At 51.8% G+C, this 25127-nt stretch overlaps 1 protein-coding gene across 2 annotated transcripts; it reads right to left on the bottom strand.

Annotated features, from left to right (window-relative positions):
* Positions 1-3113: 3113 nt before the first annotated feature.
* TPM4 (tropomyosin 4) lies at positions 3114-24656 on the bottom strand. Of its 2 annotated transcripts, XM_045853273.1 has the most exons (9): positions 24463-24656; positions 19355-19480; positions 14855-14988; positions 12311-12428; positions 11683-11753; positions 10683-10758; positions 8567-8629; positions 8415-8484; positions 3114-4404 (listed from the first exon to the last, which is right to left on the bottom strand). In XM_045853273.1, the coding sequence occupies exons 1-9, from the start codon at positions 24574-24576 to the stop codon at positions 4322-4324; spliced, it is 855 nt and encodes a 284-aa protein (XP_045709229.1). In that variant the 5' UTR covers positions 24577-24656; the 3' UTR covers positions 3114-4321. The 2 variants fall into 2 exon arrangements, with proteins under 2 accessions (XP_045709229.1, XP_045709230.1); XM_045853274.1 differs by lacking the exons at positions 19355-19480; positions 24463-24656 and adding an exon at positions 18841-19093.
* Between the last annotated feature and the right edge of the window lie 471 nt (positions 24657-25127).

The following is a 25127-nucleotide window of genomic DNA, read 5'->3' as shown; positions in this document are numbered from 1 at the left end:
CCTCGCCACTGGCCGCTGGCCCCGTCCATCAACGCCCAGTCCTCTTCCTATTGGCTCTCAGCCTGCCGCGCGTCACCGCGACTGACGCCCGCCCCCGTGCCCCGCCCGTCTCGGGGAGTCGTGGGGATGGGGCGAGCGGGGCGCGTAGCCGGAAGCGACCCAAGAGCGCCGCTCATTGGCCGACGCTCAGGACAGAGCGGGCTGCGATTGGCCAGAGGTGAAGAGTCGAGGGGCTTCAAATGAAGACCAGGGCAAGGGGCGTGGCACTCCGTGTCCCCGCTGTCTTCCCGGGACTCTAGGGAGTCCCCGCCTCGCTCCCAGTGGGGAGGGGGAACGCTGGGAGCGTCGCCAACCGCTCCACGCCCCCGCAGGTCCAGGGCTGGGCAATCTTGCGCACGCGCGACGGCAAACCGTTAGACGCCAGCAGAGGGCGTAGGATCGTGGGGTCTCTGGCTCCCGCCTTCGCAGCCTGCGCAGGCTCTGTAGGCGCCTAGAAGAGCGCGGGAAGGCTCCGTGGCTCGAGTGCTGGGGTTTGGAAGCCTGAGCGTCGGGCCAGGAGGATCCGAACAGGAGAGTAGGGAGGCCACCCCGATACATGCTCTGGGATCTCGGCGATAGCCACAGGACCTCTTTAAAGAACCCAAGCCTTTGCCGCCTGAGCGAGCGGGGACAATTCCAGACCTCCCTCGGACCTAATTAGAGGTTGTCCAGGGTACTCTGCCTCGTTTTTACCTTGGAGCTTCGCCCCAACCTAGTCAGCCTTCTGGGGCTCAGCACCAGCCCAGTGGGTTAGGATACTGAGACTTCCAGGTAGTATTTAGGAACGTTGGTTCTATACCTGCCAGTGGTGGAAACAGTAAAAAACAAAACACCAAAATGTTTAATCCCCATCCTAACCCACTGAGGTAAAAATTACTGTTTAATGACATTTTATGGTGAGAAAACCGAGGCCAGACTAAGTGACTCTCTCAGGCCCCAAAGTGGGCAAGCTGAGTTTTGAATTCAGATCCATCAGCTTGAGGCCAAGAAGCTTCTTGATCACTAGGGTTTCCTGCTTCTCAGAGATGGTCCAAATTTCTTGCGTGGCCTCAGTGCCTCGTGTCACTCTGGGCATCAGAAAGCCAAGCAGGACCTTTCAAGAGATGGCCTCAGGCTCTCCTCCCTTGCACTTCAGCTCATTCTGTTGATCTTGTCTTGGAAAAGCTACAACCAAAGCCATAGACCACTTTGTAGGCTTCAGCGCCCCCCTCCCCCATGGTATTTGATGCTTTTGACCACCCACTCCAGCAATTTTTCTTGCCATTTTCCCCATTTTATATCCGTTTCTTCACCTGCCGCCTACGCCTCCCTTTCTCTGGGTGCTGCTTCTCGAACTCCCTTGCAGTCTTTAGGGGAGTTTCTGCTTGTTCCCTAGATGTTTGTGTGCCTCACAGTTCTTCCTGTTTGCAGTTTCTGGGTGACCCCACTCACTCCCCCTGTGGCTTCTAGTATCTCTCCACACTGGTGATTCTCACTTAGAGACTCCATAGCCCAGCCATCTCTCCGTGTCCAACTGCTTTTTCAGCATCTGCCACTGGACTGGTCAGTCCTTCCGATTCAGCATGTCCACAACTGACCTCATTCACACTAGCTTGTCCTGAATTACTTTCTTGCCGAAACCCAAGTTGTCTTTGAGACTTTCGTTTCATCCCACACATCCTGGCTCTCAGAGGTTCTAAGCTGCTCCTGAATCTTGCTCTCCTGTTCCCATTGCCCCTCAGTACCTCACATCTCCCATGGGCCTCCCCAATCATATTCTAATCCCGATTCTGCCCTGCAGTATGCTCATTCTAAAACTCACCCAATATCCACCCATGGTTGGTGGACAAGATCCTCCTCACAACCCGATCCTAACCGCCCCCTGTGTTCCACCCACACTTCATGGGACTGGGAACTCCTCAAGAACTGAGACAGGCCAGTTTATACACACTGACGCCCAGGCACAAGGACGACCAAAACAATACCCTGATTAGACTACAGCCCAAGGCAGTGGGGCAAGGGAGGAGTAACTTGTCTAGTAGTGGTAGCGCATTTAGAGGAGGGGGTTATATTTTAGCGACATTCTCATCTACCATTGAAACAAGCTCAGTGTCAGCTAGATGTTGAACGGCAGGAAACGTTTTCAGTTGTACTTGATAACAAAAGTGTTCGCATACTGCATCCATGTTTTGAAGCAGGGGTGTCAAACTCCTTTTCACTGGGGGCCACATTAGCTTTGTGGTTGCCTTCAAAGGGCCGAAATAATTTTAGGGCTGTATAAATGTAACTACTCCTTAACTGTTAAGGAGTTGAAATTACATTTAGCCCTTTGAAGGCGACCTCAAGGCTGATGTGGTCCCCGGTGAAAATGAATCTGACACTGCTGTTTTAAAGGCTTTCACTTCTTTTTGATTCCCTTGCCCCCTTCAAGATCAGATTTTGAGGCAAATACCAAAGCAATTCAGGTAGTTAAACTGCAGTCATCTTTGACACTTTAAGTTTCCTGCTATCCAGTTAGCTAAGTCTTAAGATTACATCCTTCAGATCACTTCTTCCTTCTTACTCCATGGCAGGTACTACAATAGAAACATTTCTAACTCATCTTCCTGCCTCTAGTCTATCGCCTTTTCAGTCCTTCCTGGAAATGAATGCCAAGTGGATTTTCCTAAAGTTAGTGGCTCTCCACTCCTGACCAAATCAAGTCCAGGCTCTCAGCAAGGTGGATCCAGCCTATCTACCAGCTTTCCCATTTCTCTCCTTTGTATGTGCAACACACAGACCTTTCCCAGGCAGGCCTGTGCTTTCCTAACTCGAACAACAGGGACCCTCTTTCCTGTTCTTAGCCCAGCTGTGAAAATCCTACTCACTCTTCACAGCCTGGCCCAGGACTGAGGATCACAAAGGACAGGAGCATTTGAGTTACTGAGCCAAAGTGTTCTCACTGTAATAAAGAGATTATAATCCTTATATCATGAAATCGTGGTGTAAAGCCAGTAAATAAAATTTGCTGAGTTCATGGCACGATTATCTTGCCATCCCATTCATTAAACCAAAATGCCTTATATGTCCCCACACATTCTAAAATTCACACAAACTGTAGTTTATGTAAAAATTTATTTGACCAAAATGTAGAAAAAGTGATACTATTACATATGATACAGTTGCAAGAATCTAAATGGAAAGTGTGGGTTTTATTCCATTGCACAATTTGCTAGTGTATCTCCTGGGTAGTGTGATGCGCAATAAATAGGAGTGAGGGGCAGAGGAGCCGGGTAAGCCAGAAGCAGGGTGATTTCTAGTCAGAACTGTAAACTTGAGTTTCCCCCCACACTGCTGGGGAATAAGGAATGTTTCAGCTGAGATGTTAACTGAAAAAACAAAAGTACAACAAAGCCAAATGTGCAGCCTTGTCTATAAAATACTCCATATCCAGTTGAATCAGGAGTTTCCTGGTCTTTTATTAACTTGGTCCTGACAAAGGCATTAAAGTCCTAGATAAGTAAATCTTCAATTTACCATTCCCTAAATTAAGAGATGAAGTTAGGCCAGTTACTTTATCTCCACTGCCACAGAGGCCCCTTCTGCTTAACATTTAATGGGAAAATGCTCTTGCTGTTTGTTGATGGCTAGCAATCTTTTTGATATGGCTTCCTGAGCAGGACTGGATTCTACCATACTCATTCCTGCTGAGTGGATGGCCTCATATCGGAGTAAACATGGTGGCTATGTCTCAAGCATTCCCACACTGACTGCTCAGGGGATGTTTGTTCTGCATGGTAGAGTGCGGAAAAGGGAATGCTTAGATTAATCTATCTATGGGTATGGCTTCCCACAATAGCCTAACCCCCTTTTCTCTGCTCTGGATGGAAAATCTCCACCCGCTTTGGTGTGCTGGTCCCTGGCCTCCTGCAGTGTGTGTGACGGTGGCCCAGAAGTTCTGCTCTTCAACCTTTCACACTGACCAGTGACTAGATGTTAGAGTCTGTGCTTTTAAAGCGTGGGTTTGCCTAATCTTCCAGGAACCAAATGCCTTCGGTCTGAAAAGACTAATGCTCAATAAGAAACACCCTGCCTAGCTTAGAATCAAAATGCAATGTAAGAATAAAAATAGAGCTGAAAAATCTGGTGCCATTTGGGGAAAAGGGGGGAGGAATTAGATTAATGGTGCTCAAAGCTTCTCTGATACAAAATATTTGGTCAGATATTCATAATTTGCGCAGATGCGGTAACAAAAGAAACTTCTTACAAGAGAAAGACACGGAGGTCTAGAGCTTCTGTTGGAGCAAGACTCTTCTGTATTTGGTTATATACAGTTAAGTTCGTTTAGTGTCTGATCCAGTGTCTGATGCAAGCCCACGTTCTCTTCTTTGGCCTGGGCAAGTTTTTCTGGTGAGGATTAAGAGCGGGAGAAAAATAAATTAATAAGCATCTATGTTAAAGGTGGGGGGAAAATGGTTTCTTAAAATCCATACTGTCAGAGCAGAAATCATAGCAGAGAAAGGACTTTGCATTATAATTATAATAGGACACCATGGAATAATAGAGCTCAAGAACCAAACTAGGAGTCAGATCAGATTGCCAGATTAAAATATAGGGTGTTCAGTTAGATCTGAATTTCAGATAAACAGTTTTTTAGTATTCATATATCCCAAATGCTGCATGAGATATACTTATGCCAAAAAATTATTCATTGCCCATCTGAAATTCAAATTTACTGCGCATCCTGTATTTTAATCTGCTGTATCTGGCAACCCTATAGTCAGAACACCTAGATTAAGCCCCGGCTATACCATTTAACCTTTCTAGATCTCAGTCTCCCCATCTGTTAAATGGGGATAGCAATACCACTGTGAGTTACTATGAGAAATGAGAAATGCTTCAGAACTTAGGAAGTATTACACAAACATAAGATTTTAGTCCTAGATATGGGTGACTCAATACATTTCTTCCCCCCTAAAGGCCAGTTCATTAGTCCTTGAGCTTTTGGGAGGAAAATACAGCCCTGTAACCCATCTTTCCTTTGGAGCTTCTGGGAATGGCTGTGGAACTTCCAAGCATAATTGTATTATTGTATCTATGTGTCCACAGTGATGCAGTCAAACCAGGCAAATGCAATGTGCCTAAAATTGGAGCCAGACTGCAGGTGTGTTATTAAGTGATTGAGCTGATGAAACACATTTTTTTAAAAAAGTAAGATGCCATTCAGAACTGTGTGTGACGGAACACAAGGGAGAACTGGTTTGCCGTGAGTGATGGCTGATAAGGGACTAGGCCAAGACTCATTAAAATACTGAAGGGAAGCAAAATGCCCACAACATGTGATAGGATCAGCGTGGAAATTTTCAGAAAGGAAAAACAGTGCACAAGACAGCAGCCTTTCAAATACGACTATGGAACTTCCATTCGACGAGACATTTAAAAACCACGCCACTCTGATCGGGAAGGATTCCCCCAGAGAGAGAGCAGTGAGCCAGGCCTATCCAGTCTGAAAGGACATGTGGTGATTGAATGCCCACTACTGTGTGAAACCATTTCTAACTAAGATACCACCTTTATTTGACAGAAAAGCAAAGTAGGTTGTTCAAGGCCACACAGCTAATGTGGTAGAGCTAGAATCTAAACCCAGGTACCCCAACTACAAACCCTGACCTCACTTCACTTTGCCACTGGATTCCTGGCATCTACTTTGTTATTAGGCTTGAGATAAAATAACCTTCCTTGAAAGTGTTACTGTAATTGCCCTTGAGAACCTTGAAAGGCCCACAGGCTGTCAACAGGTAGTAGCTGATCTCCACAGCCCCAATCCCTGTCCGTGAGGCTCCGCTGAGGTGCTCAGTAAGACAGAATGACCGGAGAGGCAGGGCTACAGCCATTTCAAAGGGTAGAGGCTACAAATGGCTGGAAAATCCCAGGAACGAATACACAGAGAGAGCAAGCAGAATACACCCACCCCCACATGGGGTGTGTGTGTGTGGCAATGGTTTATGCAGGAGTTCCCGGTGAATGGCCATTAGAAACAGGGAGACGCTGAGGATGGAAGGGTATGGGTTGCTTATGGGAGAAGTATTTTGGATCCGTGACTATAAAGACAAATAGAGACAGAGGGGCCCATCTGAATCAAATAGGACGAGGAATAACAAGCTATAGGGACCCAAAACTGATGCTAGTTGGAGACTTTCATGATGTTTTCAGGTTCAAGGGGCAGTTTGGAAGACGTAGCCGGATATCAACATGTCAGAGTTACTGGGGCAGTCTGAGGTACTGGTGGTGGAGGGCAGGGAAGGACTGAATAGACTTTGAAATTTGGACTCTCTTAGAAGAATGTATGAGCTTTCGGTCACTATAAACATGGCCTTTTAATACCCACAGGCTAATGTTATGAGTTCTTCCTCAACCAAAACAAGGTTCCTGGTTCTAGTAACTCAGGTGCGAGGGGAGGCAGATGTTAGCATCTCAGGCAACTTTGTCTGGAGCTGAGATAAGGATCCTTCCTTTCTTTGTCACTCCAGCAGCTTCTACTCCCTCTCCCCACTAACGGGATGCTCTTTAATTCCTTGTAGGGTAGTTTTCTAAGGGCAAGGTATAGAGGAGAACCTCATGGGGAACTTCCTCCCAGAACCGGGAGCTGGAGAGATGGCTTGTGAACAATGAACACGGAGGGAACCCCAGGCACCACTCTCAGAATATGGCAGAAACAAACGCAGACAGGAATAAAGAGACCAAGATGCCGTTGCCGCTGTTTGAATCCGTAGAGCCAACCCCATTGAAAGGCAGCCTCTTTTTAGACACAAGCCTGCTGGTTTCTGCAAGTTCTGCTGATTCTGTGAAGCTGCTTAGAGGGTGGATGAATCTCTACTCCAAACAATTTCTGTTTAAGGAAAAACAGCTACCGGCATGCAGGTACAGTTAGCTAACCCTGAGTCTGCGAGCTCGTGCCAAACTGGCTTTTGTTTTCACGTCATCGGCAGAGAATCACGTGGGCACAATTTTCTTTCTGAAATGAGCTCTTCACTTGGACCACCCACTTTCCGTTACAGCCACAGTTAGGAACGTCATGGCTACTACGGCTCAAAAGCGGCAAGCGGAAATGAAAATAGGAGGGCATGCAGATGAGGGTCGCCTGTCTTTATTATGGGCACACAGTCACAGACACAGCAGAAGGCACCCTGAAGGATCAAACCAGGAGGAGATGGGGAGCTTGTAGAAGCCCATAGGAGTGCAGGCACCACAGTGAGAAGGCAGACGTCAGTATTGCTAGGACAGAGGGCGGCCCCTGCTGCCTCTCAGAGAGAGGTCATGTCGTTGAGAGCATGGTCCAGCTCCTCGCTGATAGCTTTGTACTTGAGCTTCTGAGCGTACAGCTCGTCTAGGAGGTGGACGTCCCCGGGGAGAGAGTTCGGAAGAAGAGGTACAGGGGACAGAGCGCGAGGGTTGGAATGGTGTGCCACAGGCGAGCAATGAGAGAAAGGAAAAAAAAAGTGAGAAAACAAAGCATGAACTAGGAGGAAGTTGTGGCATATGGAAAACAAATAAGAAAAAAGATCGACAGAGGGATTTCTAAGTAGTTTGAGATTCTGCAGGGAACGAGTCAGAATGCACCTTTGAAAGAGTGGTGGCCAGAAACGCAGAGCTTCTCCTCACCAGTCTCCTGCCCCAGGTTGTCCCTGACTTTCAGTGATGTCACCCGGTTCACACCTTGGAAGGGGAGCATTCCCTGGGTATGGAAACCTCACTTGCCAAACTGAACTCGGGACACATGGTACGTGGGACAAGTTTTGCACCCTTTCTGGGCGAAGGAGGCAGCTTGGGAGATTGTCTGAACCCCAAGATCTGGAAGTCCCAAATTATCTCATGAAGGACACAGAACTTTTTTTAAAAGTTGGAACTCCACAAGAAGTTCTGGGATCTGTGGGCACCAGGCTTGCAGACTGGAATCTTTATTTAGTCTCTAAATAAAGACTTCAGAGAATAAATAAAATTCTCTGTATTTCCGTTTTCTCACACAGTGACAAGCTCCGAGCTCTCTGGGAGAGAGCGTTTGTAAAAATGCAAGGCATCTAAAAAATGCAAGGCACCTCTCAGAAATTAGGAAATGGAAGAAAATTCTAAGGATTTCTTCTTTTTTAAAAAAAAATTAGCCATATTTGGGTCTTTGTACTCACATGTGGAGCTAATTAACCAGGGGTATTTTATTTCTCAAAAATGGCAACCCACGTCTGAATTTATTTGCACCGTTGATTCTAGTGCTCCGGACTTCCAGAAGTGACATCACTCTTCACTTTGCTCCCTAACCTGAACACAGCCCGGCTCGGCTCCTGCACAGACTTCCCCAACTCTCTGTGGGTGTCTCAGGTAGAAGAAGGCAGAGCACACATAATCAGATAGTAATTTCATACCTTCCAGGTCATCAATGGTCTTTTCCAGTTTGGCAACTGTTCTCTCTGCAAACTCAGCACGGGTCTCAGCCTAAAGAAAAAGACCAGAGTCACCGCAACTGCCTCACCACCAGCCCCAGGAGAGACGTGGCCAGCTGGGTGTGATCACTCACCTCTTTCAGTTTGTCAGACAGAAGTTTAATTTCTTCTTCATATTTATCCTCCTTTTCAGAATACTGTGGGAGAAACCAAAACACTGCTTTTAAAAGGAGAGAAAAAAGGCATAAAGAATGCCGGTTCCTCCGTGGCGTCAAGTGTGTGCTTGAACACGCCTAAGCAGCAGAGTGGAAGCAGGCACCTTTCCAGGCAGAACTGTGTGCAAAACTCAGAGACCCTGTGGGAGACCACGCCCGGACGATACTGAGCTGATAACTTGAGATGGAATGTGATGAAGTTGGAGCCAGTAATTGAATGGAAATGCCTGCTGTCCAAGGCCCTTCACGGCTGCATTTCCAGCCTCATTTCCCACCAATCTCCCCAAGGTGCCGCCTCCTTCTTCCTTAACAGATTTTGCGTTCTCTCTAGTCTCCCCGCTCTTGTCTACGACAGGGTCCCCAAGGATGGAATGTTCCTCTCATTATCACCTGTTAGAAATCATGTGTCTTTCATGACTTGACTTAGATTAATATTAGCTAATATTTATCAATTGCTTGCTATGTTGCTAGATATCCTCAATCCCATTTTACAGATGAGTAAACAGGCAATTTGTCTAGGGTCACAAGTGACCAAGCCATGGCTGGAACTTGACTCTGGAATTTGAGCTCCTGGTCATCACCATATTCTACAGCCCTTTAAAAAAAATTTTTTTTATTGTTGTTCAATTAGTTGTCCCCATTCTTCCCCCATCGCTCTCCCCTGCCCTGCCCACCCCCATCTCCCACATTCAGTCCCCCACCATTGCCCTTGTCCACGGGTCCTTTTATACATGTTCCTTGACTTGACCCTTCCCCTTCTCTCCCGTTATCTCTCTCCCCCTCCCCACCTCTGATCACCGCCAGGCTGTTCTTTATTTCCATGTCGCTAATTCTATTTTGCTTGTTTGTTTTGCTGACTAGGTTCCACTTATAAGTGAGATCATCCAGTATTTGTCCTTCACTTCCTGTCTACAGACTTTAAAAAAGCTGTAGACACTTTGTGACAACTTTCCCAACCTTTCAAGGTCCCCCTGTTGAGGTCCCAAAACACCTTGTTATCTTGTCAGTCTCCTCACTTAACTTGACTTGGAGCCCTCACAGAAGCGGAGGCCACATGGGCACTGGAGCATCTGCCCCCGTGGCCTCGGGCAGCTCTTGGCCTGCACACCTGGACTGTATTTATTCAGCAAATATCCTGGTATCGAATATGTGCCAAGCACAAGCTAGGACTAATGATACAGCTCTAAAGAAGTCAGATATGGACCCTGTCCTTAAAGTTTACAATCTAGTAAGGAAGGCATGCAATTAATTGAGTAATCATGATAAATGAGATCGACCATTATGATAGGGAAAGAAGTAGGGAGGGCCACGAAGCCAAGAAACACCTAACCTAGATAAGCAGTCAGGGCAGGCTTCTCAGGAGAAGTGCCATTTAAGCAGAGGCCTAAAGGATGAACAGGAGGTTATCAAGCAAAAAGAAAAGGAAAGGCACCTCTGGTGGAATGGACAACAGGTTTAAAGACCTGGAGGTGACGGGAGAACACGGAATGTTTGGGAAACGGAGGATCAGCCTCACTGAAGGCAGCGGGAGGAGGGAGGATTCGGGAGAGATGAGGACGGGAGCTCAGCGCGTGAGCCGAGAAGACTGCATGTTGCTCCTCGTGTGATTCTATCCTGCAGTGACCCCTCTGGATACTGTTTCAACCTAAAAAGCCCAATTCCGCCTCTGCTATCTGCTGTTCAGTCTTAAAGAAGGTATTTCTGGCAGAACCGATGGATTCAAGTAGGGCAGGGGCTCTGTGTTTACAGGATTATGCTCAGATCTCCCCAGAGGAGGCTGACCAGGTATCAATCTCACACCCCATCTCTACCTCCTAAGAAGCGGAGACAAGAGATGGTGCCGGGCCCCACAGAAGAGGGAAACGCAGTCACCAGGCACCTCTTTCTGTGGGGAGAACCCAGCCGCTGGGCTCGCAGCTGCTGCTAGTGAACACAGGTCGGATCCCTGAGAGCCTGGCATGCTCCTGGGTACCTTGGGGAAGAAAAGAACAAGCCCAGCCAATCACCCTCCAACTAAAGCCAACCCACCACCAACCTTTTCAGAGGCAGCCTCCAGCGACTTCAGGTTGTTCGTGACATTCTTGAGTTCTTCCTCCAGGTCACCACATTTTCTACACAAAGATAAAGCGTGTTTGTGTTGTCCTTTATGGCGGGCAATTCCCTGAAAAGCAGTTTTCCTGAAGAGGAATCCACACATGCCCAGAACCTCCACGAGGAATGCGGGGGAAAGGTTAATGGCTTTTCCTGAGCTGGAGCACTGCATACTTATCAAAACCCTATCGTGCCCGGCAAAGGTGTGGCAGGCAGACTGAGGAGCACGGGGAAGGTTTGTGCAGCGCTCCTGGGCTCCCGCCAAGGCTGAGGTGACAGGGGCTGTGGAATCTGTGACTGATGAGGCTGTGTCCAGAAGGTGTAAGGACGAGATGGAGAGCAGGAGGCTGGGGGACAGCAACTGGATAGTCATGGGAGTTTACACCGAACACTCCAGGAAGCAAGCCCAGAATGGGTTCGTGAAACCAGACCCGTCTCAGCGCTGTGGGATGCTCTGTGGAGCTGGAAGGCCCAGGGGAGAGGATTTTTGGGGTTTTTGGAGCTTTCAGGATTCTGATCAAGCTTCTCACACCCCCCACCCTGCCCGCCCCAGAATGTGTCATGGCCAAATAATGACTTCAGGAGCAAAGCATTTAAACACGGAGGCGGGCTGGGGGCTGCCCTGTCGGTCAGCTTTCTATCAAGAAAGCACTGCCCAGTGAGACACTCTCTCTGGGAGAATGAGGCTTCTGGGCTTCTCTGCTACCAGCTGTCTCACTCCTGTTTCCCAGTACCTTTGTGGGAGGAGTCAGGACGTGGGCAGCAAGGACACACGTTTGCCACCTCTCTGTCAGCCACAGAGGCAAGAGGAGGGACTGAGCAATGAGTCCCAGATGCCCATCTGCTTGAGTGGAGACTCCGGTTGGTGTTGGCCAACTCCCTCTGGCTCCGACCCAAAAGTTGAGTTGCCCCTCCCCCCTACTCAGCCCTGCCCCACCACTCACAATTCTGACACCTCAGCACGCTCCTCTGCCCTCTCCAGCTCGCCCTCCAGTATGACCAACTTCCGAGCTACCTACAGAAACAGAAAGGATGGTTGCAGACTGACCCCAACAGCCACACCCAGTGCACTTCCAGTGCACACTGTGAGGCCATGCCCAGACTATCTGCCAGCATGGGGCTCTCTGCTGCCTCTTCAACTCAGTCCTGGAGGCCATCAACACGGTCTCCCTTGGGTCCCAGGAGAGAGGCAGATGGGAAGGGAAGGAAGAGCTAAGACCATGGAGCCAAGCAGAAGGGGCACTGAGCTTCCATTGTCTGAAAACCCACAGCTGGGGACCACGATTCCCAATTTTAGCCAAACTGCTCAAATACCCAGCTGCAGGACAAACAGTGATCTGCTCAGTTGATTTCCCCACCAAGTCAGACAAGCATCACAGAATTCCCCAGGACCTTTTGGCATTGCGGAAGACACAATTCCCAGCCAAGTGTGTCTCTGGAAAAACAGATGTGGATACAGATGGACAGCTGACCTACCCGAGAGCTTCCTTTGGGCGGTCCCAGGGTCTCCCTATCACACATCCATTTCCTCCCCACTTCCTGCTGCCGCCGCCATCTGCCAGCCCCACTTACCTCCTCATATTTGCGGTCAGCCTCCTCTGCAATGTGCTTGGCCTCCTTGAGCTGCAGCTCCTGGATCTCCATCTTCTCCTCGTCTTTCATGGCCCGGTTTTCTATCACCTTCATTCCTCTGCAAGGAGCAACCTGGTCATTACCGCCACACACAGTACTGTCCATCACACGCCTCCACGCACCTGCTCGTCTAAGCGCTCCTCAGACATCTGCCAAGAACTGGACTCCAAAGAGGAAACCGTGGAGCTGCTCACGTGCACTTTTTACCTTTACTGAATGCCGGGCGCTGTTCTGAGTGCCTTAAACATAAAACCACCCCACCAAGTAGCAGGCACATTGTTCCCACTCACAGAGGAAGAAACCAAGGCACAGAGAGGCTCAGTGACTTGCTCAAGGTTATATAACTAGTAAGTGCAGAGCGGAGACTTAGACCTGGTGGCCTGGCTCAGAGTCTGTGCTCCCATCCTAAATCGCCTCTCCCTAGTGACGGCGTACTCCAACTGTTACTACAATGTGATCAGAGGTGTGCACCTGCCTGGCCACAGGAAAAATGAATCCTGCAGCGGTGGGAGAGGTGGTGTGCGTGTGTGTGTGTCACAGAGGCCTTTCCAGAAGAGAGTCCGCACGTGAATGAGGAGGGGAAAGGTATTCTTCAGTGAGGGCACGGTACGAGAAAGCCCCAGAGAAATAACACAACTTGGCAGGTCAGGGTGGCCAGACTGTAGGCTGGGCACTTGAATGACATGCTAAGGGTTTTAAGCTAAGTGGACAGGAAACCACTGGAAGTTTTTAAAAACAGGAGTAGAAATCAGAATGATGAATGGATTGCAGTGGAAAGTTCAGGTAGGAGCCGGATACCAACAAGGTGAGGGATGAGGATAGTGGGTCCCTCCTGGGGAGAGCCGGAAGTCTCCCATGACTCAATTGGCTGACCACGAAATGAGCTCCCTCTGGCTCATGCTGCTTGGACTGATCCAGGTAAGTTCAGCACTTCCAGCCCTGACTGGTGTGGCTCAGTGGATTGAGTGTGGGCCTGTGAACCAAAGGGTCGCTGGCTCGATTCCCAGTCAGGGCACATGCCTCAGTTGTGGGCCAGGTCCCCAGTGGGGGGTGCACGAGAGGCATAATTGACGTGCATAGTGCCCATCCACAGCTGAGGAGCACATACTTCTGTTGTCTAATAAATACCTCCACTTGGGCTGTCACTGCCATTCCCAGCTGTTGCAACACCCTGCACACCCGTACAAGGCCTCAAGATCAGCAGGTGAGCGAGCCTGAAAAACCCCACTGCAGTCCTGGAGAGATGAAGCAATCTGCCCTGGGCCAAACAGCAAGTGGCAGCAGGACCTGAGCCTAGACCCCCAGCTCCTGAGTACAGAATTCCTTTTACCAAAAATATCAGTCTCTAACATTAGTGTCACCAAAGGCTTCTGGTGACGTGATACAAATGAGGGGCAATTCCAGGCTTGTAGGGTTTGCCCTGAGGATGTCTTGAAATCCAGACATCCAGCCAGGCTGATCTGACAGTGCACACGGACAGCAGCTAATCCAGGCCCCACCCACCACAAGCCCTTGTGATGGAACCCTCACACCTCCCATGGCCCCCCTCCCTCTAAGTGGCTGAAGCAGAGTCTGCCCTGGGATCTGAACCCTCAGCACAGGCTGTTCTACTGCATGGGAAGAAACTTCCTGCTTGGGCAGCTCCCAGAGTGCGTCTCCCAGATCCTAGTCGGTCCCCCACCCACTCCAACCCCCATCCTCCCCGGTTGGTTTTTAATCTCTGGTTTTGGTCACCACTGCACAAGCAGGAATGACTCCTTTGGAGTTCATCCTGGAAAACCACGGTGGATAGGTTAAGTGAGAATTCTGGTGGAACCGTGTGTTAGACAACAACCACTGGCCTGGGCCACACGGTCACCACCCAAGGAACCCATTTACAGCACACAAAGGTGGCTGCTTCTGTGAATCACACGATCTGCAAGAATCGTGCCAGAAAACTGTTGCACTCCAGAAGATGGAGCACCCAGGAAACACAAATGCAGGGCTCATGCCAACAAGGGTGAGGAGCACCGTCAGTTGCAAGTTCGTGCATGTCCCTGACGTGCTGCTGTAGCCGTCCAGTAGCCCAAAGCCTGCCCAACTGCACTGTCCACACCATGTGTGCATGGCCTGTTCCAAGTTTTTACTTGCCTCCTTCTCACATCACCCTGGCAACTGATGTCTTGAAAACATGAATGAGATGCACAGTATACTTCAGCCTCTGCAAACTGACCACTATTACAGACATACCTGCAGTTGTATCTGCTCTACTTGTTTTCGCCCTTTCTCTGCTGGAAGGAGTCTTTCTCCGTCACCACCCCAACAACAAACACCTCTATATACAGTGTGACGGCTCTCAAGGCGCTGTCACGCACTGTACATATCTGCGCACGTTCATATCCTGTGATTGCACGCACTCACACCCCAGTTCTGTGAGGCCAGCCATCCACATGGATCTCCATGTCCCAGAAGCCATCACCAGCACCACTGGGTTCACAGTCTTACCTCTCACTCTCATCGGCAGCCTTTTCTGCTTCCTCTAGCTTCTGCAGGGCTGTGGCCAGTCGTTCCTGAGCCCTGTCCAACTCCTCCTCAACGAGCTGGATGCGTCGATTGAGAGCTGCCACATCCCCTTCAGCCTGGGGAGGTCAGAGGTGCGGCCGGGTCAGGAGGTAACAGGCCAGCAGTGGAAGCCCCCACTCACACAGTGCCCTCCCCTTAGCTAATGCCACCCGCCGACACCAGAGCCCACCCAGGAATCCAGGCAGTGAGGAATCCACACTCTTTTCTGGAGAATGTGAATTTTCTGTATGATCTTTCCTGAAAACATCGGGGAACACCCGCCACTCAGCAAGGAAGGTGGTTGTCCCAGTGCAGGATGGGTGGTCAAGTCAACACAGAAGAGGAACAAGTGTCCCGTGCACTGGGAGAGGACAGTGCTGGCCTCTGTGTGCGTGGGATTCCTAGAATACGAGGTCACCGGGGACCCGGCTCACCCTGTCCTACAATCAGGTCTGTTCCTAGTCACCTCAATGGCAAGATAATGCAAGAATATGGAGCCCTCAGTTAAATCCTGGCCGTCCACTCGGGGGAAGACAGCCCAGATGGAACACCACCCTTAAGTTAAGCCTGGCCAAGAAATGATGGGACAAAATACAGGAGAGGAAAGAAATCTTGGCATGGAGAAGACGCCTGAACAGTGCTGCTCGCTTTTCCAGGAGTTTCCCCAAGGAAACGTGGCAGGGGTGCGCCTGAAAGAACTCCAGGATCAGAAAATGTTGGCTTGCTTTGCCAACTTGTATCACATGGCATTAGGCTGGTTGCTTCATGGCTCTGAGCCTTCCTATCCTATTCCTCCCTGCCTTGTTCCTCCACACTGCTGTGAGGACTGTCACCGCAGGGCGAGGTGGTGCACCGGGTACCTGGTGAGTGGACAGTTCCAGCAGGCAGAATTTCACCTCATTTAATCCTCATGTGATCCACCCATTTTACAGAGGGGAAAACAGAGGCCCAGCTAGGTGAAGTAGTTCTGTTCAATGTCACGGAATCGGTAACGAATGGCCTCTTGTGCACCAGTCCAGGGCTCGTCCTTTGCTCAGTGTGCACCCTGAACCTCAAAGTCCTGTGGGGGCTCTGAGGCCAGCCACACTCAGGAAGGGATATTGAGAGTGGATGCAAACAGGGCTCAACCAAGGGGAGATGTGAAGGCCCAGGTAAAGCCGCAGTGGCATCATAGCATCAAGAAAAATAAGTCTCTGGATTGAGGTAGACTGCAAAAATTAGTGGGAAACCACTCTCTCCCTTGCTCCTTTAAACAGCAAACATCTGGAGTGATACAATGAGGCCAGGGTTGCTGCAAAACAGAGGATGAGGCAACTTCTCTCAGCTCCAGAGTTCTAGCAGCAGAGGCAGGGGAAGCTCCCGCCGTTGTTTCTGATGGCAGCCTCCTCTGAAACACCAGTTTGGAGACTCCATTAAAAACCACTGAAGAACTCTGTCAAGAAATGTCACCCACTCCTCCTAATGAGTGCCTTTCATTCTTTCTAAATTACATGAATCTCAACTCCTTCAGCAGCTGGGGCAGGAATTGAATTACCTCCTCCCAATGCTTTTTAAGTACATTCACAAAATTGTACAACCAACACCACTATGTAACTCCAGAACATTTTTGTCACTCCAGTGAGAAATCCTATACCCATGAGCAGTTGAGGAATTGATTTTTAAGATCATACAGAGGTGCTTGATTTAAGAGTTGTCTTTGAAAAAACGACTGAGCAGCTCCTTATGCCAAGGATTCTAAATCCTGAAAACCACACTTTGGGCACCTTTTCAACTATCTGGAATTGCAAGAGTTGTGAGATGCATTCATCTATTTGAATGGATATATATATATATATATATATATATATATATATATATCCATACATATATATGTATGTATTTTTGAAAAACTGTTAGTCACTGCTAGTCATCTGGGGCTCCACCCCTTCCTGCAATCAAAGCTTCTACACTCTACAAAGGATTTCCCTTATAAGGTAAAAGAGGCTTGCTAGATACATGTGGCCAAGGAACAGGAAGATGTCGGTTAATCACACAAAAATCTAAATGAAACCAGCTGTTGGAGGCAGCCCCAGAAGTCTGCCACACGCTGGCTCTTGGCTTTATCTACAGGCGACTGAGAAAGGGCTCCGGCCCCCGCCCCAACTGGGCCCCATTCCTTTGCCCACGAACCTTCTTCAGGCTTTTCCCCTCCTGACCAAGAGAAGCAGGCTTTGAAAAGCAAATTTTTTAAGATATCTACAACTTTCCATAAAATCTTTCTTCCCAAATGAACTGTCCCACTCCTGCTTTGGCTTGTGGCTGAGGGCCATTTTTAAGCAGAAGTAATTGTCCTCCAGTGAGATGACTTGGGATGAGATCAGAGGGAGGATTACGGCGGTTCCGTGTGTGAAAGAGGCCAAACCGGCTACTGTTGGAGGCTTCCAGCACTAAAGGCTGCCACTCAGGCCAAACTGAAGCAGTCTGGGGCTCAACACCCACAGGCAGTTCCACCTTTGCCTCTAGGGTCTCTGCCCTGAGCCCCAGCATTCCAGCTTTCAGGGTCCCTCAGCTTCCACCCTTTCCCTCAACTTTTTTGCCTTTGAGTCTTTCCACCACCGGGTGTCCTGTCCCAAAAAATTCTAATTTATTCTATAAGAGTTGATTTTGAACCTATTCTATAAACCTCCATTTTGAAGCTCCGCTGGATGGCCTCCTCCCTGCCACGATCCCAGATCCCAGAACAGAAGGAACACCCCTAAAATGCAAATCAGCCTTGTGTGTCCTTCCCCCTCATCCCCATTAGACTGTGAGCTCTTTTGAGGGCAGAGGGATGGCGGGTGACCAGGAATCGAGCACCTACTATGTGCCAAATGCAGGCAGAGAGGTTTTACTCCTGCGAGGTTCCTAACTGTCCTAGGGAGTCGCTATTATTATCACTCCTACTTTACAGATGAGGAGACTCTCTCCTAGGGGCTAAGTACCCAGTGGTAGGAGATGGAAGTAGAATCCAGAGCTCTCCCCATCCCCAGGGGTTGCCACTATCTGTCCCATCCCGAGGGACAGTCAGGGGATGGAGAGGGTGGCAAGGCCCTCTCTCCATTCAGCCCCATTATCTGCCTCAGGCCCTGTGACAAGCAGCAGAGGTACACAGATGGATCGCGCGGGTCTAGGGCTCCGTGCTAACATTACAAGATCTTCTGGAAAAGGCGGGGTTCCTCCGGAGGCCCTGGTTCCCGCAGGGACCAGCTGGGCAACGAGAGGCCGACGGCTCGGGGCTGAACTTCCGCCCCTTGCCGGGAGCAGACACGTCGCTGCCGCGCCCCTGGGAACAGCTGGGAAAGTTCAGCCGGAGCCAGGAAGCCTCTGAAGAGGCGAGAAAGTGCTACGCAACCTCCCCCACCCCAGTCCAACCTCAGACAATGGAAGCTCGTTTCCACTCTCACTTCCCGCTCTTAGGTGCAGCCGTGGGTACCCCACCCTCCCGACCCCCGGGGCCAGCCGGAGTCGGAGGGCTGCAAGGTGCCTCCACCCTACTCCGGGATCGCAGGAGCACCAGGCCCCATCCCCCCATTTCCCGCTCGGCCGGCCCCTCCCGACCCCACATCGGCGCTCCTTCCTCAATCCCAGGCCGGGGAAGGAGGAGGGCGGCGGCGGAGGAAAGGGCAGCCATCCCCGAGCGTGGGTGGACGGTGGGGGCGTTGGCGGGTCTGCGATCCCGAGCGGCAGGGCTCGAGGGCGCGAAAGCGGGCAAATCAGGGGGCGGGGGAAGGCGGACAAGCGCTGTGGAGGTGAGCCGGCGGGCCGGAGCGCGGGAAGCGTGAGGCGCTGGGAGAAGGGAAGAAAGGAGGGTGCGCGGGGCGAGCTGGGGAGAGCGGGGCCGGGGAGCACGCCGTGCCGGGGGCGCGCGGGCCGGAGCGGGGCCCAGGAGCGGGGCCGGGAGCGGCTCTCACTTTCTCGCGCCGCTCGCGCTCGCCGTCCAGTTCCCGCTGCAGGCCCTGCGCGCGGTCCTCCGCCTCGTCCGCCTGCTGCTGCAGCGCCTGGATCTTGCGTTTCACCGCCTCCAGGGAGTTGAGGCCGGCCATGGCGCGGAGGCGCGGGGGCGCACGCAGCGGGCGCTTGGCTTGGCTGGACTCGGCTTCGGCGAAAGCTGCTGCAGCCGCGCCCCAGCCCCCGAGCCTTTGCTTTCGCGGGTGCCCGCCCCCGCCCCTGCCCCTCCCCGCCCTTGGCCCGGCCGCCGTCGGGGCGATGAGGTCACCGGGCCCGGCCGCCGACGTCAGCACCGCTGGGGGAGGGCCTGACGTCGGCACCGCTGGCCGCAGCTGCTGGAAAGTGCCCCTTTTCGGGACTTATTTGGAGAAAGCACAGGGAGGCACCGCCTCCTCTTCCTCCTCCTCCTCTTCCTCCCTCCCTGCCCTAGGCTCCTGCCCGGCCCTGCCTCGGGCGGCCGCATTCCTGCGCACGTACGTCCGAGGCCTTCTTCTCCGTCAGCTCCAGCTTCTCTTGTGCGTCCTTCAGGTTCTCTGAGTACTTGTCCAGTTCGTCCTCCGTCCCTTTCAGTTTCTTCTGTAGATGCGTCAGCTCCTCCTCCAGCTGGGGACAGAGGGGGGAACGTCAGTCTGGGGGCCACGTCCCGTGGCAGGGGCTTCCCCCCCCCCCATTCACAAGAGTCCTCTGTCTCTCTGGGTGTGTTTCCTCATCTGTAAAACAGGGGATAACAATACTATGCACCACTCAATGAATGCTATGTGTGAATATGGTTTTCACATCTTGTCCCGGGACCAGATGTGCTTATCTTTTTGAGGGTCCCCCAATACTCTTGGGGACTCCAGTACAGCTTTGGAGAAACCGTCTCGTCGCCCAGATTCACACACTCAGTTTGCATCCCAGTTTCAGGGGTGCAGCCTCCCTGTGATGTGGGTTAAACTGAAAGGGGGAATCTCATGCTTGAGGCCTGAACCATCCCTGTCTCCAGCTGATCCCCCTCTAGTTCTGCACACCCCACCCCACCCCCCAGCCAGGGAACCTTTCTAAGTGTATGTTTGTCTTCCCCCTGCCTAGAACCTGTCATGGCTCTCCATTACCCCAAAGAGTGGTTCTCACATTGCCTCACAAAAACACCCTGAAAAGGTTGAAGGGCTCAGATGCCCCACCACTCCTGGACTTTGGGGGCTTGACTAAAAGAGAGCTACCCTTCAAAGGCCACTTTCTTCTGAAGCACAAGTTAAATCTTCAATTCTTGGGCATCTGGAGTGTGTTCATTTTAAAAATGTCCCCTGCATTTCCCAAATTTTGAGTCACCCTTGTTTCTCCTGAGAGTCTTGGCCCCCTCCCTATGCCCCCATTTGAGGAGCTCAGGTCTATGGGGTAGAAACCACACAGCCCACCTCTCCATCTCTACCCCCAGCACACCAGCCCACCTCTCCATCTCTATTGCCCCAAGCACACCAGTAAATGGCCAGCTCTGGAAACCTTCTCTACCGGCCCCAGGTGCCCCCCCCCCCCCACCTCTGGGCTGGGTGGTTAGTCTAGCTCACGCTTTGATTTGACTTAAGCCTTTGGTAATTTGACTCCTGATCCTGTGGATGCTCCCAGGGGGCCACCCTGGCCGATCCACCCCCCTTCCTCCTCCTCCAGTGGCCTCTTCACAGCAGGAAGCCCAAAGCAGCAAACTAACTTTCCCCAGGCCACACAGTACAGGAATTGAACCCACTTCTAAACAGGTCCTCATGTCAGGCCTGCTTTCCTGCATCCCTCTGACTTCCTTCTCTTCTTTCCCGAACACAGTCTGTTATAAAAACTGCTGTGCCTGCAGCTTTTAGATCAAGCTGAGAATCTGATCTGATTTACATGTTCATTCTTAAGGTGTGCAAAGTGTGGGAATGTGTGTGTGTGCAAATTCTTAAAAGGGTCCCTGTCCCAAGACGAGACCACCTAGCCTTCCATCCCTGGGCCTCTGAGTGCCTGAGGCTGAGCTGGGGAATGGGGAGGGGGTTAGAGGATCAGAGGATGGAGAGGGTGGCAGCAGCTCGGACCTAAATCAGCCTGTGGGACTGACCTCCACCTCTAGGCAAGGAGCCCAGAAGCCTGACTCCAAGCCTCAGTTCTGTGACCCCTGTCCCCTTTTCTAACCTCAGTTTCCTCTTCTGCAAGTTGGAAGCCTTGACATGGTGGTATCCGAGTGTCCCAGACAGCTACAAAGATGACTGGGGTTTTGACGACTTCCCCTGGGGAAGTTTGGACAGTGGGTGGGCACTGGCATAAGTGCGCAGGGGGCTATGAAGCATTAAGAATGTGCCAGGCCTGTTACTGAAGGCTCGTATTATAGAAGGGTAAACGGAGACCCCAAATGAGGAAGGAGCTTGCTCAAGGTCATACAGATAGGGGATTTGAACCCTTGTCAGACTGACTCCAAGCTGGTTTGCTTGACTACTAGGCTGTACTGTGCCCGCTGCTCAGCACACCCAGTGCCAAAGCCCCCTTCTCTGGGTGGTTTGTCCTGCTATTCTGGGCAGAGCCCTTGCCACTCCCTCAGACCCTCCAGTCCCTGTCCCTCTATGGCCTAGCCCTACCCTGGGGGCAGGGAGCATCCCTCTATGTCTGGCTCCATCTCCCCCAGCTTGGGGCTAAGGTCCCTCTGGGCTTCGCCACCACCCAGCAGGGAGCTGGGCACTGAACACGGAATCCTGGAGGAAGTTCTCAGAATGAATCAATGACACAACCCCAAACCTTTCTGTCGTTGGAGTTGGTATAAAAAACAAATAAGACTGACACTAGTCAGTTCCTTTCCCTCTGGAATCCACACACAAAACGTGTGCTGGTGTGTAGTAACTCGCTGGGAGGGCAGAGCCTCGCCTCACCTCTGGGAGGTCTTGGACAAGTCACTTACTTCTCTGGGCCTCTGTTTACCTGGCTGTAAAACAGCTGGGAGGGTCATGGACGACACACCTTAGTCCCCATGAATGAGGGCTTCAGGCAGGGCTGATTCAGGATGTGGGGTCAAAGGCTAGTTGTGGCGGATGTCACTGCCCTGGGAGAGGAGCAGGCAGGAAGCAGGTGGGCTAGGCCTCTTGGTCCCGTTCCCACTTTCAAAAGATAGGGCTGGGGGTGGGGAGTTAGGGGGGCCTGGAATGGGGACTTTGCCTCAGGGTCCCTAAAGGCTAGGCTGGTCCTGAGACCCACACTCTCTGGCCTCCTCTGAAGTATAAGGCACTTTGGGTAAGTTGAGTCTCTCATCACCTCCTGCCTCTGTTCCAAGGTAGGACTGGCTGTTGGCTCTGTGGGGCTCTGGCTTTTGCTTTGGACCTCTGGGACCTCGGGTTTTGTGCCCAGCCATTGGAAGCATCATTTGCCCGCATTTTTCAGATCAGAACATGGAGTTCTCAGAGGGACGCAGCAACGTGCCCTGGGTCACAAAGCTAGATAATCCAGCCTGGATTTGTGCACAAGTCTACCCCAGTGGGAGGCCTCAAGGGGAAGGGGGAGAGAGAGAGAGAGAGAGAAAACAAACAGAATGAAAATCCAGCTTGAGGCTAGAGAACCTGTCCTTGCCTCCTTGGCCACAAGCTTTCTGGAGGCTTTGAGGAGCCTTTCCTTTTGAACTTGAGTCTGCCTTGGTAGAGTATACTTTATCAGTCACTCACACCTTAGTGAAAATTAGAGCCATAAAGTTGCTTTTATCTGCTAAGCCCCTAACCATGAGGCTGAATGATGAATGGAAGCAGGCAGCTCAGGGCCAGCACAGGATGGGCGTCTCTGTTTGTTAGGGAGGGGCACAGGGAGGGAGGAGGGACATTTGTGACAGGGAGGGCTGAGTTGGAGCAGACCAGTGTAGATGTATCACAGCCCCAGGATGGAGGGGGAGGGAGGAGCTTAAAGGGGAAGTAGGGAGGGGCAGGAAACAACCCTGCATTTATCGAACATTTACTTTGTGCCAGGTGCCATGACAAGGGATCTACCTACATAGTCACCGCAAGAGAGGTAGCACTGTCTCTTCCCCATTTCACATATGAGGCCACAAAGGCACAGAGAGAGGTAAAGACATTTGCTCCAGGGTGCTCAGTGACCAAAGCTGCAAACAGGGCCAGTCTGAGCTCAGCCTGGTTTTCACTTGCCAGGCTGGCCTGGCACCTGGGTTGGGCAGGGCTGGGCACTTGGTGTCACCATCCTGGGCAGCTCCTGGGGCTTATTTGAGACCTTGCCACTCCTGAGAGCTTGATGATTGACTCCTGGACGAAGATGAGCCCTGTTGGAGGCAGGGCACTATGGAAGGGGCATAACCCCCTTCGTTCTTCCTATGGCTGCTCTGTCCACCTAGACTCCTGTGATTGACTGACTTCAGCTCGGCCCCAAGCCATGGCCTTGGGGCCACCCAGCCCAGGCCTCTGCCATTGCCCCTCCAATAGCTACCTGATGCACCCATATTGCCAGAGCTTCCTGGGACTCTCATCCCCAAAGCTCTGGGTCCAGGGCCTCTGCCTGCCACAGACAGCCCTGCCTTGCCCTGCCAAGTTCCCAGCAGGAACAGCGGGGCACCTCAGACAAGCAGAGCCTCAATGAGATTCTCAAATCTCCCCTCACCCCAGTCTCCAGACCTTCCCAACCACATATGGGGAAATGGACGTCTGGGGACCTGAGTTCTATGCATGGCCATTGGAAGACATTCTTTGCCTCACCCAGCTGCCCCTGTGGCCAGTCACAGCCAGCCCCACCTCACACCCACTCCCGGCCATCCTTCCAGGGCAGTCACCAGTGTGGACCCACAGGCTCACAGTCACACAGGCACAGGGTCACCCACCCCCATGCATACACAAGCCTTGCACTGCCACCCTCATCTCAACAGGCATACATATGCACCAACAGAAAGAGTAACCCCCACCAAGCACACACAGGCTAACCTCAATACAGTCACCAGGACACACACACTCACCCTGACACTCGCACATTCCATTAGTCATGCCAACTTTTGTACAAACACACACAGAGCCAGCCTCTCCCCCACACATGCAACTCCACACGGATACCACCATTCACACTCAGACTCACAAACACATCCACACTCTTTCACACTTGCTTTCCAACTGCTACATGCTCATACTTCTCTTTGCATGCTCTCATTTTCACAGCAATCACATCTCTCCACACTCCAGGCAGAACACACACACAACCTGTGCACACACAGAAATGTTCAAACATACACAAACGCACTTATACACACAGTGTCTCGCAACCACCCCATCTGGTACACATACACCCGCACTGACAGAGCCACCCCAACACACCTACACACACCCTTAACGTTTGCACACACACATCCAGCACACACAAACGTCCCTTCTTACTCACTTGGCCCCCACTGGCCCTGTTGGATGTGTCCTATCGTTCCTCCTCACTTGCCCAGGGTCCGCTCCAGGAAGACCGTGACTGCCTTACTCTTTCCTGCTGGAGCATCACCCCCTCCCCCTTACTAACCTCCAGGTACCAAGGTTTCTGAGAACCCCACCCTCAGCCCCGAGTTTCGCCAGCTCAGAGAGGGCGCTGGGCAGCCTGGTACGGCCCTGTGGCCGGCCCCTCACCTGCTTGCACTTCTCCTCAGCAGCTTTCTTATCTGACTCGGCCTGCTCGGCTCGGTCGATGGCGTTCTCCTTGTCCAGTTTCAGCATTTGCATCTTCTTCTTGATGGCCTCCATGGCTGGGTGGGAGGGGCGCGGTGGCAGGGTCTGTGGCGGGGTCTGTGTCGGGGTCTGTGGCTGGGACGGAGTGAACAGCAGGGTGGAGTGGAGGCCCTTATAGCCTCCCCAGGGCGTGCCGCCCTGCTTGGGCGCGTCTTGGAGGAGGCCCAAGGCCAGGCTGGCCGGGCCAGCCACCACTTGCTCTCTCAGGAACACTTGGCCAGCGTACCAGCCGCCTGCAGCCCATACCTTATTTGGGCCTAGGATTTTCTCAAAGGAAAAAAAAAAGGCCCAACCTGTTTCCATTTTTAACCTGGTGACACAGGTCCCTTGTGCACATGGGGGCACAGTGCTGGCCCAGGAGGATTCCTGGTGGCCTGCTGCTCGGCCTCAATTTCCCCACCTGTGGTTGGGAGGGCTGAAGGGGGCTTGGGGGTGGGTGCGGAGTGGACTGGGAAGGCTCCTGCCCTCCCTTCTCCTCCCTCTGGGGACTGTCTCCAAGAATCAGGGTCAGGCACCCATCCCATCTCATGCTGCTGCCCCAAGGGTCCTCCCTGGGTCACTCCCAC

Source organism: Phyllostomus hastatus, unplaced genomic scaffold (assembly GCF_019186645.2).
Source record: "Phyllostomus hastatus isolate PE091 unplaced genomic scaffold, TTU_PhHast_1.1 phas_contig_98, whole genome shotgun sequence".
NCBI lineage: Eukaryota > Metazoa > Chordata > Mammalia > Chiroptera > Phyllostomidae > Phyllostomus > Phyllostomus hastatus.
Note: the sequence above shows the minus strand (reverse complement) of the source record. Positions and strands in the feature narration are given on the sequence as shown.

Bases quoted from the DNA above. Each gene is read 5' to 3' on its own strand.
- TPM4 (XM_045853273.1), bottom strand. From the start codon at position 24,576: ATGGAGGCCATCAAGAAGAAGATGCAAATGCTGAAACTGGACAAGGAG. The intron at 19,481-24,462 runs GTGAGGGGCCGG...CTCTGTCCCCAG, and splicing joins CTGAGGAGAAGTGCAAGCAG to CTGGAGGAGGAGCTGACGCA. The intron at 11,754-12,310 runs GTAAGTGGGGCT...CTGTTTCTGTAG, and splicing joins CTGACCGCAAATATGAGGAG to GTAGCTCGGAAGTTGGTCAT.